This window comes from Harpia harpyja, chromosome Z (genome assembly GCF_026419915.1).
Source record: "Harpia harpyja isolate bHarHar1 chromosome Z, bHarHar1 primary haplotype, whole genome shotgun sequence".
In the NCBI taxonomy this organism is placed as follows: domain Eukaryota; kingdom Metazoa; phylum Chordata; class Aves; order Accipitriformes; family Accipitridae; genus Harpia; species Harpia harpyja.
In genome coordinates this window covers 61,245,592-61,262,496 of record NC_068969.1, presented here as the reverse complement: position 1 = coordinate 61,262,496, position 16,905 = coordinate 61,245,592, and the positions used below count along the sequence as shown (strand labels likewise).

At 42.6% G+C, this 16,905-nt stretch overlaps 1 protein-coding gene across 2 annotated transcripts; it reads right to left on the bottom strand.

Annotated features, from left to right (window-relative positions):
* Positions 1 to 1,468: 1,468 nt before the first annotated feature.
* Positions 1,469 to 13,401, bottom strand: CHRNA6 (cholinergic receptor nicotinic alpha 6 subunit). 2 transcript variants are annotated; one of them, XM_052778532.1, is made up of 6 exons: positions 13,059 to 13,401; positions 10,529 to 10,668; positions 8,639 to 8,683; positions 7,411 to 7,520; positions 6,305 to 7,292; positions 1,469 to 3,624 (listed from the first exon to the last, which is right to left on the bottom strand). In XM_052778532.1, the coding sequence occupies exons 1-6, from the start codon at positions 13,135 to 13,137 to the stop codon at positions 3,502 to 3,504; spliced, it is 1,485 nt and encodes a 494-aa protein (XP_052634492.1). In that variant the 5' UTR covers positions 13,138 to 13,401; the 3' UTR covers positions 1,469 to 3,501. The 2 variants fall into 2 exon arrangements, with proteins under 2 accessions (XP_052634492.1, XP_052634493.1); XM_052778533.1 differs by lacking the exon at positions 8,639 to 8,683.
* Between the last annotated feature and the right edge of the window lie 3,504 nt (positions 13,402 to 16,905).

The window sequence follows — 16,905 nt, the reverse complement described above, 5'->3', positions numbered from 1 at the left end:
CACCTCCACTGTCTCTAATCAGCCAACTACCTTCACAAAGCTGACAGGAGTACGCAAGGCTCCCAGTCTTGAATGTGCCAAACACAGCTGAAAATGGCAAAAGAAGGATCCAAAAGTTACTGGGTGGGGGGAAGGAAGGGGAAATAGCACACTCAAAGAGAGACAGAACATGACTTCGTAAATCTTACTTTCCTAGGATACCAGGCTGATGAACTAAACTGTCCAAACCCTGTGTTTGAGGTCCAGAGGCATGACAGACAGATGTGTAGTATGGTAAATGTGCAGCGGTGTGCTCCCCCCTGCCCCAACCTGACCTGTATTTCCTGGTCAAGTGATAACCACCAGCGGTGGTTGTAGTAGATGCATCTGGCCATGATGGCTGCATCTGGCTCAAACTGGATTCAGGGGAGACAGGTAACAACACAATAGCCTATCAACTTGAGCAATGCGCCCACCTAACCACATGCTGGTCAATGTCGGACTCAAGCCAAATTTGGAAGAAGCTAACATCTGTAGTTGGTATGCAAATATGACTATGAGTCAATTATCTTACTCCATAAATAGTGGACAGCCCAGGGCCCACTGAGCTCTCCTGCACAGCAGCAGGCTGCATGCCAGGATCTCCCCTTGAGTATGGATGCCTCTCAAGGTTACTCCTCGAGGTTGAGAGATTCCTTGCCACAACAGATTCTCAGTAAGTGTTTAATAGCATGCTAAACTTTGAAATCTTAGCTAAGTGATGTAAAGGAGTGATTGTGCATGTATAATCCTTTAGACATAAGCTGTTGACCAAGTCTGGATCCAGCCACACTTAAACTCCCCTCTGAGAAGGATTTTAGAATGCAAGGGGGTCCTTTCTGAACCTCATGACTCAACGGGAGGGTTTCCCTGACAGTTTTGTCTGACCTTGGCCTCTATGCAGTAAATACCAAGTGAAGCTTGCCATCAAATCTTGCTAAACCACTGTTGCATTTACTATCAAACTTGGTTAAATCACCTTTTTATATCAATAAACATATTGCTACTTCTTTCTTACGAGTGAAGTGCATCACTCCATCCGCAACAAAATGACAAAGACATGGAGCTGGTGCTGGGGCACGGAGGCCTCCTAACTGGAGAAGAGGAGCTGTACAATTGTGAATGCTTTGACAAAAAGCCAGGGATTTTGCTGAAGTCAGCTTACTGGCTGCAGGGTAGTATGTGTCATGCCTAAGACACCAATGTAGTACACCTTCAGCCACAATATTTCATTGTTTGTATGGTCACAGACTGCAACAGTGAATGCTGGTGGTCAGATGTCTTTCCTGTAGAAATGAAGGTTTCAGGCTCAGAATGCAGCTCTCCTCCCTTTCTTTCCCCTCGCCTCCTTTCTGATTAAAGAGCCAGCATAACAAATGTAATTTTAGTAGCTTCTCTACTATGTTGTATAGCAGGGAGTTTTTAAAAAAATACAAATTCTTCAAGAAAGTATATCCCAGGAGTGGCATTTAATTGACAGGCTGACAAAACAAACCATGCTTGTTCATACATCTGTCTGTCAGTCGCTACATAATTATGCAAAATTCAGGGGAATTACAGAAAATACGGTTTTCTTCTAGAAAATCATGACTTTTTACATATTTCAACTACTGGATTAAGACAGTTATATTCTTGTCATTCCACCCTTATCTCTGACACATATATTTATTCAGTCTTATTCTCTTTATTATGGAGCATCAAAAGAGAGTAAAAGGCTAGTCAGGGACTTTAGAATCAGAGTCATACTTTCCAAGGACTGGTGATGTTCAAAGCAGACACTGGTACACGGCAGACACTGAAAACACTGCACTGACACTGTACAGTTAAATTTAGAGCCTCCTATAAGACAGAAGGGCTTTTTACTCTTGAAGCCGTTGGCTCTAATTGGAATGGTGCCTTTTAGAGAAGAACCCTTCAGCACAAAACCAAAAGGAATCTAAACAGGCAAGGGACCTGAGGGTAAACTGTCCACATCATAGTATAGAGACCACATCAGGTGCACATCTACAAAGTGTTTCAGGATTAAGCACACTAGGATTGGGAACCTGGTTACATAGCAACAACCTCAGCCCCAAAGGGAAGTGTCCCCACAATTACAGGTTTGAACACACAGCACTGACCCATGATGAGCCAGCAAATAGAAAATTGCTGCAGAGCTGTTTGGACCAAGGTGCCCAGCTTTGCATAGGCTTCATGATAGCCAGCCTTCTCCTGCTGTGGTGATGTGTGTAATCCAAGCTGGTCTTGAGTTTTAAAAACACAGGAAAACTTAGATCAATCCAATGCTGTCAAGCCAATTTTGTCTGTGATGAGTAGTTACTCAGGGACAAACCCTTCCCTGTTAGGCTTATGTCTGAGCCTGAGCAAGCAAGAGTTTTCAGAGTAGAACGTGTGGACTGGGACCACTGGTAACCTGATGAGAAAAATGTGGCTTGGAAATCCTACTGGAGCTCACCAAGATGTTGGTATTCAGTATCAGGAAGTAGAGGGGACTTTGGTCACATGCAAAGTTAAGTGGCAGATGAACTAGTTTTTAAAGGTCTTAGCAGCATGTAGATTTCAAATGTGGATGCCTTACACGGTAACCACAGATAGTTCAGGTCTTTTCTGGTCTTCCATAGTGCATCCAGGTTTTTCCTCTTTGGTGACTCTAGGATGCCTCAGATGATGTCAGCAAGGCTACATGCAGTGCAAAATACTAAGTTGGTTTGTCTTCAACTATGATTAAGTAGTTAAGACCTGTCTGACTTCAAACATAAATGTAAACATGTGCTTTGTTGATCTGGGACCCTCCTTTGTGTACATATACTGCAGAAGATGGGGACTGCTTATTTGAGATTGTATTGAAAATGTTACAGGGCCGAGGGATTGGTTTGATTGTACTTTTGTTTTGATTATGGTCTGCTCTGACACAAGAACACAATAAGGAACACTGATCCAGTCAGTAGGACTGTGGTACCTCGTCTAAGTGCCATACCAAAGACTAGTTGTTGTACAAGGAGAGAAATAGAGAGGAAATGTAAATTAACTTAAAGCTGAGGAACAGTTATGATCAGGAGAGAAAAATTAAGCCAGGTAGAGTCCTCTTTGGGCAATGCACTCAGAAGTGCCTGAACTGTCCTAATAGCACCCTGTACTGAAACCAAGGAAAAAGCTCAGTAACTTCAATCTGGTCCTGTGATCCTCAGTGCGATTGTTATTGCTGATCTCACTGAGGAAAAGACAGGCAGGCACTCTAAAAATCCCAGGCATTCCACCATAGAAAGACCACATGCTCATCTCCCATTTTTCAGTCCTCTTCTCATTCTGTTTTGGATTGTTTGCCTTCCCAGCAGACCCTTCCCTCTCCTTCTCCTTTCCTCTGTGGCTGGGTGCTGAGGAGGTGATGAGCAGAGGGGTTATGTAAGAGGAGAGAAATATAGGGGACAGCTCCGAGCCAAAAATGAAACAAGAACAAAAGTGGATAAAAAGGAGTGGCTCAAGTTATGTATCTGCTAGTAGTGGCTGGACAAAGAGCCCTGCAGTCCCAAACACACAAAGGATTATAAATACCCAGAGAAATACTCTGTCTATCACCATAGCTATGTATTTCCAATCATCTTCCACCTGCAAGAGAAAAAAAATGAAAAGGATAAACTACATGTAATGTAAAATGCAATTGCGAGTTGACATTATGCAGTAGAAATGTCCCTTGTACTTTTGAATGTGAGGAAGAACATACTTGCAGTCAAGAATGTTGCTTGTCATGCTTATAGTTGCTGCATTTTTCAAGTGTCTTTAGAGAGGGCTGATTTTCTAATAGTTTTACCACTTTTGGCTGAGAACATTCAACACTGTTCTGGTCTGCTGAATTCTTCTAAATCATAGAATCATAGAATCATAGAATCATTTCGGTTGGAAAAGACCTTCAAGATCATCAAGTCCAACCATTAACCATGCCTCCTAAACCATGCCCTGGAGTACCCTGTCCACTCGCTTTTTGAATACCTCCAGGGATGGTGACTCAACCACTTCCCTGGGCAGCCCATTCCAATGTTTGACAACCCTCTCAGTAAAAAAATTTTTCCTAATATCTAACCTAAATCTCCCTTGCCTCAACTTGAGGCCATTTCCTCTTGTCCTATCTCCAGACACCTGACAGAAGAGACCAACACCCACCTCACTACAACCTCCTTTCAGGTAGTTGTAGAGAGCGATAAGGTCTCCACTCAGCCTCCTCTTTTCTAGACTGAACAACCCCAGATCCCTCAGCCGCTCCTCATAAGACTTGTGCTCAAGGCCCCTCACCAACTTGGTTGCCCTTCTCTGGACACATATTCAAGTCTGTTGGCAAGCTATGGCTGTAACGCTGACATTAACAAATAGGACCTGCTCACATGATGGGTGCAGAGTGGGGTGGTTTAACAGCAGGCAGAATCACCATAGCTGCACATCACTAGACCCTGTCAGAGGATTTATCCTGACAGCCCACACAAGAGACAGTTTGCTATTCCGGCCTGATTTGCCACACTGTCACTCCAATCAAGCCCCACTGATTTCAGCAAACTGGACAGCTGCAGTGTCATGTGCTAAGCAGGCCAGAGTGGATTTTGTATGTCTGAGAGATATACCTTAGAACCACATTCAATGAAGTTGCTGTCCTTTAAACTGTGCCTACATACAAGGACCACTGCATCAGAACAACACTCACTCATATAAAACTAGTGGCTGGTTAAGAGCTCTCTGCTGAGGGATCTTCCACTTGTTTCCCCAATTTCTTGATGTTTTCCTCCAAGAGGCTGCTGCTGTACTTCTTGTGAAAGAAAATGCAGCAAGAACTCCAGCTGCTGTAAATGTTGCCACAATTTTTAAAGGGCTTTTATTTATACAGGACTAGTGCATGATATCACCCATATGGCTTTGTATGTCTGGCTGAAGCAGAAGCAGTCTGCAGAATCATTTCCTCAGTGCTTGCCTGAGAAAAAAACACCTTTCTTCCCCAAAGAGAGGATTTTTCTCAAATGAAAAATCCTGCTTCCCATCCCTAGTATGTTTTGAAAGGTCAGATACAGAGCTGCTGACACACACACCAGACTAAGAATACAATTTCATGTGGCAGGAGAGATTTGCAAAATGCAAATCAGCAAAACTGGCAACGGAAGACTTAATCATGAGCTGTATAATCAAGGTGGCGTGTTATTCGGACTGCTTCATGCAAGCCTCTTCTTTTTTGGAGTGCATCAGAGAAAACAGCTGAATACAGTACATGGATATGTTTCATGCAGCTGATGTGGCAGTAAGAGCTGGGCTAAAATACTGTGGTCAAGCAAAACATTGTCTAAATTCCAGTGTGTCTCATTTTCTATGACAGGAATTCCAGTTAGGATGAAAGACTTACAACCTCACACAAGCAAATCCATTAGTTCAAATGCCAAGTCTCATTTTTAAATTCCTCTCTCTCCTTTTTAAAAATCTGTCTTTATTCATCTGTTGTCTGTTTTCATTCAGCTGTCTTCCTCCAAAACTCAACCTTTATTTCAACATATGTTTGTCATGGCTGAAAATACTGTATTGCTGAAGCCACAATTAGTCAAATCACTGTAAAAAAATCAGAACACACCAGACTGAAACAAAGTACAGACAACAGCATTCTGAAAGGAATATCTTTACCAGATTTATCACTGGCTGAGAACAGTTCTTCTCCCGATCAACTACTGCGCTGCTAGACAAGCCCTGTTCTTTAAAAAGCAGTTCCCAAATTGGCTTGTTCCATTACTAACACAGAAAAGCACCCTGCTTGGTAAATAGCATGCTTAGTATTGAAATGTCACTGCTTACCAGGGCTGAGCAGTTGGTGAGCAGTGGAAGAGGGTTGCTTCTGAGGATCTACAGAAGTAGGGTTGGAAGAGACCTTGAAAGGTCCCGTCTAGTCTATCCCCTGCCCTATGGCAGGATCAACTTTGCCTGAACCGTTGCTGGTCAAAGTTCATTCCTCATGGCCGCAACAAGCTGATGCTCCTCTTCTTTTCCTTTGAAGGGTGAGCCTCATGTCTAATCTAAAACTGTCTTGCTGCTTAAATGATCCACTGGGGATAGAAGGAGAACAGAGGAGATCACTTTTCTTATTCCATCCCCAATGGATGATTTATCTTCTCCCTTTCTGTAAGAAAGTTTGACCCGTTCACAGGTCTCAAAATTTGCTTCTCTAGACCCAACAACTCCAGTTTCTGTGGGCTGCCCTCCTAGACCATGTTTTCACTTGCTGGAAGTGTGGCACCATGGGCAGCTGGGTGGTTATCTCTCTTACCTCTTTGGTTTCATTTTGAGACCTCATGTTCTCTGCAATGAACTGAACGCTGCTAATGACATCCTTCACTTCTGGGGAGTACTCCATGTGCTCTGCCATCCATTTCAGTGACTGATGGCTCAGTTGTCTTCTTTTGGTGCTAGTGAGTTCAGTTACCTTATCACAGTGGCTGCATCGCTGCTCTTTGTGTAATTTGGTATCTTCGTGTTTGCTGTGCTTTGACTTGCCTGGCATATTGGCCGATCCTTTCTTGTTTTTTCTGGAGATGTTTTTTTTCTGCTGTTCTAGTGGCCTCTGCATCAACAGGACTTTGGGGAGCAGGCTAAGAAAGACGGTTTTTACCCATTTGGGCATTGTGTGTGTGGTTGGAGTCCTGTAATGTATATTCAGGACAAACACCGTGATGACAATTGACAGAGTCACAAATATCATAGTGAAGAGTAAATATTCACCTACGAGGGGAATTACTAAGGAGGTGGATGGGATTGTTTCTGTGATCACCAGTAAAAATACAGTCAAAGAAAGGAGCACAGAGATGCAAAGAGTCACTTTCTCACCACAGTCAGATGGCAAGTAAAAAACTAACACAGTCAGGAATGAGATGAAGAGACAGGGAATGATCAGATTTATGGTGTAAAACATTGGCAACCTTCGAATATAAAAGGAATATGTTATGTCTGTGTAGATCTCTTCACAGCAGTTATATTTGATGTCATGTTTGTAGCCAGAAGCATCAACTATTTCCCATTCACTGTTTTCCCAAAAGTCATTCATATCTACTTTGGATCCAATGATCAGAAGATCAATTTTGGCTTTGTCATAGGTCCATGAGCCAAATTTCAGTGAACAGTTCTGATGATCAAATGGGAAAAAGGTAATATCCATAGGACAGGAGCTTTTAAAGATAGCTGGTGGGGTCCAGGTAATCATTCCATCATAGTGAAGGAGGGCTTTGGTCTTGCCTTCAACTTGAAAATCTCCCACAGCACTAGAAAGACAAATAAGGCAAAGAAAAGAAAATTAGAATGAAAGTAAAATGTCTTTCATGGACACTGCAAGAAGACACTTTTGAGAGAAAGGGTAAAACAGAAAAGTGTTCCTCATACTTATTATACAACACAATATCTGGTTTCCAAATTTTATCCGCTGGTACCCGAACAAATTCAATGCCATCATATTCTCCGGGATCCCATCGCAATTTGTAGTCATTCCAAATCTGAAAGAAGAATGGACAAGGATTTTAAAACCTTGTATTATCAGCGAATATCTGCTTCTCAGATCTTCCTGTAAAATGACAGGCTATGATAAAGACTGAAAGTATAGCACGTGTAGAAGGGGACAATGATCCGAAAGACAAGTCTTGGAGAAACACCAGACATATATGAGTATTGGTCACATTGATTTGCTACTCCCTCCTCTGTGAGGGGATAGGATGCCAATTTTTATCCATTGCTGACATGCTGAGATCTCTTCTCTGTCTTGCTACATCAGTATAGACCCTTAGTTGTGCAAGGTTACCTCCCCACTGCAGAGAGGAAACACAAGCCTTGCTGCTGCTGCCATGAGAGTGCACCCTGCAGGTTAAAGGAGGCCAGCATCAAAGGAGAGCAGCATCCTAATGAGAAAGGAGGTACATACGCAAACTAACAGGCAGCTGCTGCCAGGGGACATTATTGGTTCCACAGGAGTAGTGAATTACCAAGTCAGGGGCAGTGAGGGATGCCCAGCAGCTCTCTTGCATTGCTGTCTAGTGCCCTATCATAGGGCCATGCTCCATGCTCTCGCAGCCTACCCTGAAGATCCTGATCATAAGTACAGTATCTTTTATAGAAAGCTTTGTGTGGACCACAATCAGTGTCTTAAGGAAACTGGTTTTGGTGGAAGTTGGTTTGTTTTTCTCAGCAGTTTAGGTCCTCTAAGGATCTTTGTCTATGTATAAATGCTAAAACCATCAGGAAAAATGGAGGCATGCTCCTTTTTTTAAGAAATGTTTTGGTTGGAATCTTCAGTATGGAGATGACCTAGGACTGCAGAGCTGCATATTTAATCACTCTTTAATGGGCACATCCAGCTAGATTTGCCAGATAAACCAATGATCATGAAGTTGGAGGACAGTATACCGCACAGGAAAGATGGGAGATGTAACTTCTTGGAAATAAGAATAAAGAAATGACTTTTTCAGATGTGGCTTTGGTTAATGGAGCTTATCCTTATTCATACCTTTAATATCCTTGTTACAAAACAAGCACTTATTCTATAGATGTAGCTTACAAGGTAACACACATTTCATCATATCAATGCAAAATGGATGAGAAATGCAATGCAGACACTTACATGTCTTAGCCACAAATTTGTTTCCATAATCTGATTGACTTCATCCTAGAAAGAAACACAGGCATGCACATCTTCACTCCATAAGTCAGTTACAGTATCCTGAGATGGCCACAAACTTCTTCAATAAAAATGGAAACTAGAATTCCACATTAACTGATACCAGATTTCTTCTGGCTGTTTTCAGGGGGCTTACATATTGTGCACAGTCATGTGGAGATCTACTGAAAAGTTTTTAAAGCTCTACTGGAAAATTATGCCCCACAAATATCAGACATACAAAGAGTTGCACTGTTTTGCCAAGGGCCTGAGTACAGGGAGAACACAAAACTTAAAATTGCTCTGACCAGTACCAGAGGAATAAGGTTCTGCTGGTGGCTATATGTTTTGTTGGGTTCAGTGTTTAAAAAGCTCTGTTTACACAGTACGGTACTCGTCAAGATTCAAGGAAAATGGCATCTGTACCGCAGTGTTCTTGCATTTCTGTGCAAACCTGTAGAGCAGATGCACTCAACCAGAACTAAACTACATCACTGTTGTACTGAGACCTTCTTTTTACAGTCAATTGTTGCTATTGCCAACCAGTGATGAATCAGGAAGGTGCTGCAAGAGACACAAAAATAAAAGATGGATCCTGTTCTAATGAGCCTTCAGCCTAAAAGTATTCAGAAAGACTCATATTACATATGTTTATGAATGCAAGCTGACATTCACAATGAAAATATCTGCAAGAATATTGCTTCGGGTGGTTCTCAGTTTTTAAGCATGTGGACTCAAAAAAAATAAAGATATTTACAAGCCAAAGGTAGAAAACATTGCAGGTGAATTTTGAACATTTCGTACTGAAGATAAAGCATGAAGATCATTTTGAAGGGCCTGTAGGGTTCCTGTCTACAGGTTAAACTATCTAGGTTCTTGTAAAAATCATGACTCTTTCTTGAGAAAATTCAACTGATTTTCTTATGATGTTCCTTTTTTTCTCCAAAGACAGCACTCGGAGCCAGGGGCTGCGATGTGAGACAGAACTGCTGAAACCTGCCAAGCTACCTGTAACATGGAAACAAAATACTTTGACAAAGGAACTCTAAAAGATGACAACTGCCTTCACCATGAGGACTTACAATGCTTTCATTTACACTCTCAGATAACTTAGCTCCCTGGCTGCTGTTGAATATTGCTCCTCACTGTTTGCCTGTCACTTCATTATGGACAGGCACCTCAGAATCAAAACTCAGCCTCTGTTCTGTGGATAATTTGCTTCACAGAGCAGAGTTCAGCAAGGGTTAAGGTCAGGTTTTGCTTCTTCCACAGTCCCTCGGCCCTGCCCAGCAGGTCTGCCACCTCAGACACACCCTTGTATACAGTGCACTCCAGAACACACAACATTCATTCCCAGCCCCACACTTTAAAACACCACTCTGCAGGCTGCACGCCTCTTACGTTGTTTTGAAACAGACAGACTGAAAAAGCATGCAAAAAAAGAGATTTTCTCTCTTGGGACCACTGGGAAGTGACGCTGGCCCACAGGACAACTAGGCCACACTACCCAACATGGACACAACCAGGTGTCTCTGGAGTGGGCTAGCCTTGCAGAGAGTGGACTCGAACATGTGGTGCTGCTGCTTTGGGTGCCAAAGGCTGCTGCCTGGAGTGGAGGGATTTGATGCTACAGTGTAAGCAAATGAGTCCGTGTAGTTCGAACTGCTCATTTGAGCAACTGAGCCGACAGAAAGAACAGCAGAGGTCTCAGCGTGTACACATATGCACACATGACAATGATGTCAGCTATGAGAGTTGTAGGTGCAACCATCACAATTACATCTGCTGCTTTAGCAACTTGCGTGTGTTCGCAACCATCCCCAAATCTCAGCAGTATTGTGTAACAAGTCTTACCACATTTGTAAGCTGGGTAATGGCCACTTCAAAATACACTCTGACAGGATCAGACACATTTTCCACCGGCCTGATGAACTGGTTGTACTGGGAGAAGAGTTTATGAAATAAACGTTCCTCTGATTCACAGGCTGTGGTATCTGTGTTGGTAAAGAACAGCAATGTCAGAGGTAAGGAAGAGGGAGAGAAGGTGCTGGATAACATACGAGTCCATGCTATATTTCTGGATCCTGTGCTTGTGACCGTGTAATGAGCACAGAGAAAAGAGGGCTGCCAGTATGCTGTCAGCTGAAAGCATTCTCCCGCAGGACATTGCCCACCACTCCCTGTCCCCTCAAAGTGTAAGGTAATGGCCTGAATGGAAGCGTCTCCTAAGCTGGATCTAGCTTATGGGCCTCCATTTGGCCCACCCTGATATCAGACCAAATTAGAGTAAGGTGGTGTGAAGTAGAAAAAGAAATGTGGTGGATTTCATCTTTGGGAGTTTTATGGTAAAACAGAGTTTATGAAAAGCATAGCTACTTACTCAGAAAATAAAAGCCTGAGGCTGCAACTGCTGGATCAAAATCTATGTCAGGGACTCTGATTAGGTCATTATAATGATGCCTCCTATTCTCAAAAACTATGACTACATTTTATCCTCACATTTGCCATTTCAGCTCTTTAGATAGCACAATTTTTGCTCTGAAGGAAGTTAATTTAGTAAGTTCTGTGAGGAAAAAGAAAGTGGAAATATTGCAATTTCTTATAGAATAGCATGCATCTTTGTAATACAGAGCTGTTCTTTGGGAACAAGCAGATCATAGCTGTAACTACCAGTCAATGCAGGACAGACCAGTCTTAAAGGGAATAAGGTATATGACAGACACTGAGCTGCCTCACTGCAGAGTCAAGAAGAATGCTCTTAATCTGTTACATACAGCCCAAACCTGAAATTGTTATTTTCGCAGTGCTAAAGGCTACAGACTTTGATTTCAAAAGGAAAGATTAAATCATGTGGACTCTGGTGACATCAGCTTAGAAAAATAATTTTCTTGAATAACTTTGCTATTTCAATGCACTACTATAATTCAGCACTTAAATTCAAAATAATTAATGACACAAAGATTTAGAACTTGCTCCTCATATTGAGCACAGCTGTGTTATCAAAGCTATAGGATGATGCCAAAGATATTACTGATACAACTGAGGAAAAATTAGTTTTTCAGATACACAGTCATTAAGTTTTTGTGTTAGTCCCAGACTGCACTAGAACATGTCAGGAAAGCAATCATGCTAAGCCTTTATGACTGCAAATATTAAGCATAGAAGGGGTTTGTGTCAGGCAGCATGGTCTCTGGCACAGCATAGGACATAAACTTGCAACTGACATTTCCTTCAGTGAACATAAGGGCCTGTGGTTGCACAGGTGTCCTACAGGGAGATGCTTAGTCTCAGTACACTGCATTGTTTTCATGCTTAGGCCACCCTTCCCCCATTTTTGGAAAAAAAAAAAAAAAAAAGAAAAAAAAAGAAAAAAGACATTTCTGCCTCTAAGGTGATACAAAGTATGCTCAGATTCAGAGGATTATCACAATTAAAAGCTGAAATGTTGGTTACTGGTGACTTACATGTATGGAAAGAAAATTCTAGTAAAACTTCCATGACTTGATGTTTTGTTTCATCCTTTTAGCACCATCCAGAGAATATACATGAATGTCTGTAAAGTTTAGATGTTTGTATATCATGTATTGTGCCATTCAAAGAAGAAATTGCAATTTCCTTTTCAGATTTCCTCAGCAACATCCATCACACTGTGACTAGAAGTACCCTACTGTGGGAACACAAGTTTCTTACCAAAGTCTCATAACTAAAGCTGGTGAGTCTAAACTCACGTTTCATTTAAAATTTTCCTGCTGGCTTCTTAACAGAGACATGCTTTAAAGTAACAGAAACAGAAAAGTATTTAGGCCTTTCATTTTTATATTTGAGTTAGAGATTCTTATCCCATTGGTGCTGCTTTAAGACAATGCTTAACTAACACAAGCACTGTAATTCATACATGTCTTGGTCATCAGCAGAAGTGAGACTTTAAAAAAAGACATAGTGTCTTAAAAGCAAAAATCCTGCTGAACCTCAGTGAGACCTGTGCATGGAATCACTCCAGCGTATTTAACTATAGATCACAAACAACAGTGAACAAAAATACATCAAGTTCTCACTTTTGAAGGTGTGAGTACTGAATGTGCACACTTTAGCCTGCATTATTTAAGCAATTGCAAAATTCAAGCACCAAATAAAATTACTAGAACTCCTTTTCATTTTCATTCTTTGCTAGAAACAGTTCCTCAATTAGTTATCAAACCAAAATGAAGAGGTTTATATGTGAACACTAGTATTGGTTTAGCTCTCTTAAAATACTGTTGAAATGTTACAGATTTCAGGTTAGAAGTAGCTGGTAGAAGCTTTACATTGAATTCATTCAAGGAAAACAGAAGCAGAGACAGTGACTAGAAAATATTTTAAGAGACTAGTATCAAAGAGAGCCTACCTTTAATCAAGGATGTGAACACAAATGCCCACACACAGAAAGCAGGGTAACACCAACATAGCCACCTCTCAGAATGCATTGCTAGCAGCAGAATAGAGCTTCCTTTTGAGAAGAGAGGTTTACGGAAAGAACAGAAGGCAAGAAGACATATAAGCCCCCTGGACGGTAAGTAGGCGGTACAAAGATGGATTTCAGTTTTGCATTTGCAGCAAACTCTGCAGTCTGCTCAGCAGAGGAAAGCCTTGCAGAGTTGCTTCCACTATCACCAGGCGAGGAGAGCTTATGCTGTGCAGAGAAGGGAGTAGGGCAGCATCCTATCAGGTGACTTTTCACGTTTCCAGTCACCGGCACCCTTGCCTCTGGGGGAATGTATAAGAGTGCAGGAGAGAGAGGGAAGGTAAGACACAGGGAGGCCAGCATGGAGCGGGGGAGGAATTCACTCAGCCCTCACTGGTTAAAGAACACTCATCCAAAAGCAGCTGCTTTAGCTATTGTCTGGTGCTCACCTGAGTGAGTCCTTCAGACAATGCAGAATGAAACAACTTCAGTTTCTTGGTTGAGGACTAATTCTGCAGCAGGAGAAATGGATGCTATATGGTTTTAACACCTCTACCAGAAACCATCCAAACATTGAAATAAACAGCATCATGTGATAGAATTGCTTGACAGTATTCTGAGTGAATAAATCTGAGGCAAGTAGATTTATTATTGCCATCTGACAGGAACAACTAAGCATGTTAAGATCTTTCCTGACAGACAAGTCAGCTCACAACATAAATTTTTCTGTCTTTTTTGTGTGTGTGTGCAGTGATTCCTGTGCCAGTATCCTGCTAGTGTGGAAATGGCGCAGTAGAATAAAGGAAAAATATTGGGTGCTGTTACAGAAGTACCTAACAGGCCAAGTTCACTGGGACACAGTGTTACTCTTAATCACAGAAGTTAAAAAAAAACAGAGCTCATGATCCTGTAGAGATTAATGAGTGTTCACTCCTCAAGCATTCAGTATGCATGTCCTTGCAACAGGAATCCCTGAAAAGAATCTGTAGGCAAACAGTCTGAGAAACTGAAGGCCCTGTTTCACTGCAAGAGGGATGGAAGGCATCACAGGTTACTTGGTGCCATCCAGCCCCCCAGAAAGCAGCTCAGACAGTGAATCTCCTTTATGTGTGCTCAATCCAGCATGAACTAGTCTTAGTGACTGGGTGAATGATTTGATCAAAACAGAAATGCTGCTGATTTCCAGGCAGTTACATTGTTGTGTAAGTGTGGAGAGAAGAGAAAAGCCAGAAACAGAAAAAGGACGCCCTTCATACTGCCTAACACAGAGGCAATGCTGCAGCTCAGGATAAGAAAGTGATTTGTCTTCTACACAAGTTGTTAAAATACAGGTAGAAGGGAAGAGGTCTGTCTGGAAGAAAGAGACTAAGGAATGAGTTGTCTCTATAGAGAAGATACTTGAAGTGGACAAAGTTGCCCATGGCAAGTTTTGAGGGATGAAAAGGCCATCTTGGAGGACTACTAACAGAAGCCCTACTCCAAAGCTCACTGGAGTTGGGGAGCCTTGAGCAGAGAGATGACAAAACAAAAAAATCAAACCACAAGAGTGTTTGGGGGGCTGGGAGCCATCCTGCACTCTCAGAAGCAGCAGCAAACTAAACATGGTTGTAAGTGGAGACTGCAAGGCATGGCTATGAGGCGCATCTCCAAGCTGAAGTTAGATATAAATTCTCCTTACGAATGATTTTAAGATTAAAATGTGGGTTTCCACATAGTGATTTTTCTTGTGAATTTCCATTTTGCCAATATTTTGCAAGGGAAAAAAGTAAAACCCACAATACCCACTTTGCTTTCTGTCTGGTTTTCCCAAGTGGCAATGTTTGTTAGAATCATGTTAACAGTCAAGGTCCATAACCTTGCAGTTCCTTCACCTTATCCAGTGAAGCTCATACTTCCTCCTTGAATTTATGCTACCGTGGTGCACTGTGGCTAATAGAATTACGCAGCCATGCGGCATCACAGGATGCCTGTGGCTAGCTGTAGTCATGGCATATGCACTCCTGTTAAAGTCCAGTGCTTGTAGAAAGATGACATACAGTAACATAGTCAGATGCAATTTGGAAACAAACTGACCCCAAATTAAAACTTTTTGACATTTCCAAACTTCTCGTTCATCCAAGAAACTGACAGGCCAGGGAATTGGGTGTGAGAAGTTAACACACCTTCAGATGCGTATCTGGGTTAAACTGAAAGGTCTTCAGAGGTGAGAGTAATCGGTGCAGTTCCCCTCCCGGTGGGAGGCCAGCTGGCAAGGTGATCCTTTCTGCCACACTTGAGGTAAAGAGCTGCTTTGTTTTGAGGAGGAAGGGACTGGGGAAGCCAGCTGAGTTAGGAGGCAATACCAATCTTCAGTGAGTAGATGGCAGGAGGGATTGTGCCACACCTGCCGTGCTGGTAGGACGCTGCTGGAGTGCATGCTGCCTTTGTGAAAGGCTGAAGAGGAAGGCAGAGTTCAAACTGGGCCATGACAAGCGGCTGATCAGGCATCCAGATGGAGAGTCCAGAGAGACCAGCCGAGGTACTGCCTCAGCGACAAGGAAGCCAGCTGGAAGCGGAGCAAAAAGTTTGTGAATCGTTGCTGCTAGGGAAGGTACCTAATTGAATCTAATATGAACTGGCCAAGGAAGGTGTCAACAAGCCAGGCTCAAACAGCAAGCACATACTGACAAGCTTTCACTCCTCCTTTGCCCTCCATGTATGGAAGAAGAGGCTGATTTAGTCCCTTCACATGTGCTTTTACTCTCCAGGAACATACTGACTCAGAGCAAAATCTCTGGCCTCCTTTCCTGAGGTGAGGTGGCTCAGGCAAAGAGGACAAGCAGCTTGCAGGGATGCAAAAAATCTGCCCACTATAAAGGTTTCGAGCACATGGATGCACTTCACTACTGCAGCTTGACATTGTAAAAGTTGCATGGTGTTGACTGTGAAAAAAACATCGGGACCCATTTGGAGGGTTGCCTGTGTGCCCTGTAACTCTGGCTGAAGGCACACGCCCCAGTGCTATTGGCAATCCTAATGACAGATCCTGACTTTTGGAGTGAACAGCTGATTTTTCCCTCTAGACCCAAGTAGTTCACTGCTGGAGAGCCATATCTGAATTGTTTGTAGGCCTTGATAATGCAATGGGTTCATATGCAGTGGGGCTGTGACAAACACCTTTTCCATGGTGAGCCACTCATGCCGTGACCACCTGCTGAAAAGCCACTGAACCCAGTGTGGGAGTTCACTTCCCAGCCCTGTTGACTGTTTGCTAACTACCACTAGGCAAGTGAGTTTGCACCTAGGGGCTCGTGTTCCCCTTTCCATTGCTGGTCTAGAAGCACTGTGGGGAGATGAGCCACGTCTCACTATTTTGTTGCTCAGAGTTACCTGTACATTTGCTTGTTATGGCTGCGCTGAAATAGCTGTGAAGATGGCTGGGATCTCAGCAGCATTGCGTGTTAATGTCCACTCTGCTACTTACTGCTTTTGCAAGCAGACACCTGTTAAGGAAGCCATCAGCTTAGCTACAGCTCACTCCTATCTGGGTATTCACACACGGTGCTTCCCTGGGCATGGGACACCTACTGCTAATAAAAATGATGCCAAAGGATACTGTAATGGGATAGTGAAAGTATCAGCATCAGCATTTCACTGACTGTTCTGTAGTCAATCTCAGATAGCTTGTGCATTAGCTAAGTTAAGGTAAAGAGGGAACTTGGTAAAGCTCACAGACGGGAGATTTCTGAAAGTGGGAGATGCTTTAATTGAGCAGGCAAATGAAGGACAAGCTCTAAAGGCTAGGACATGA

What these genes read in the sequence shown, in the direction of transcription:
- CHRNA6 (XM_052778532.1), bottom strand. Translation starts at nt 13,137, where the DNA reads ATGCATTCTGAGAGGTGGCTATGTTGGTGTTACCCTGCTTTCTGTGTG. An exon ending in GTTCACATCCTTGATTAAAG is followed by an intron (nt 10,669 to 13,058) that starts GTAGGCTCTCTT and finishes TTACCAACACAG; the next exon opens with ATACCACAGCCTGTGAATCA. An exon ending in TTACCCAGCTTACAAATGTG is followed by an intron (nt 8,684 to 10,528) that starts GTAAGACTTGTT and finishes GTTTCTTTCTAG; the next exon opens with GATGAAGTCAATCAGATTAT.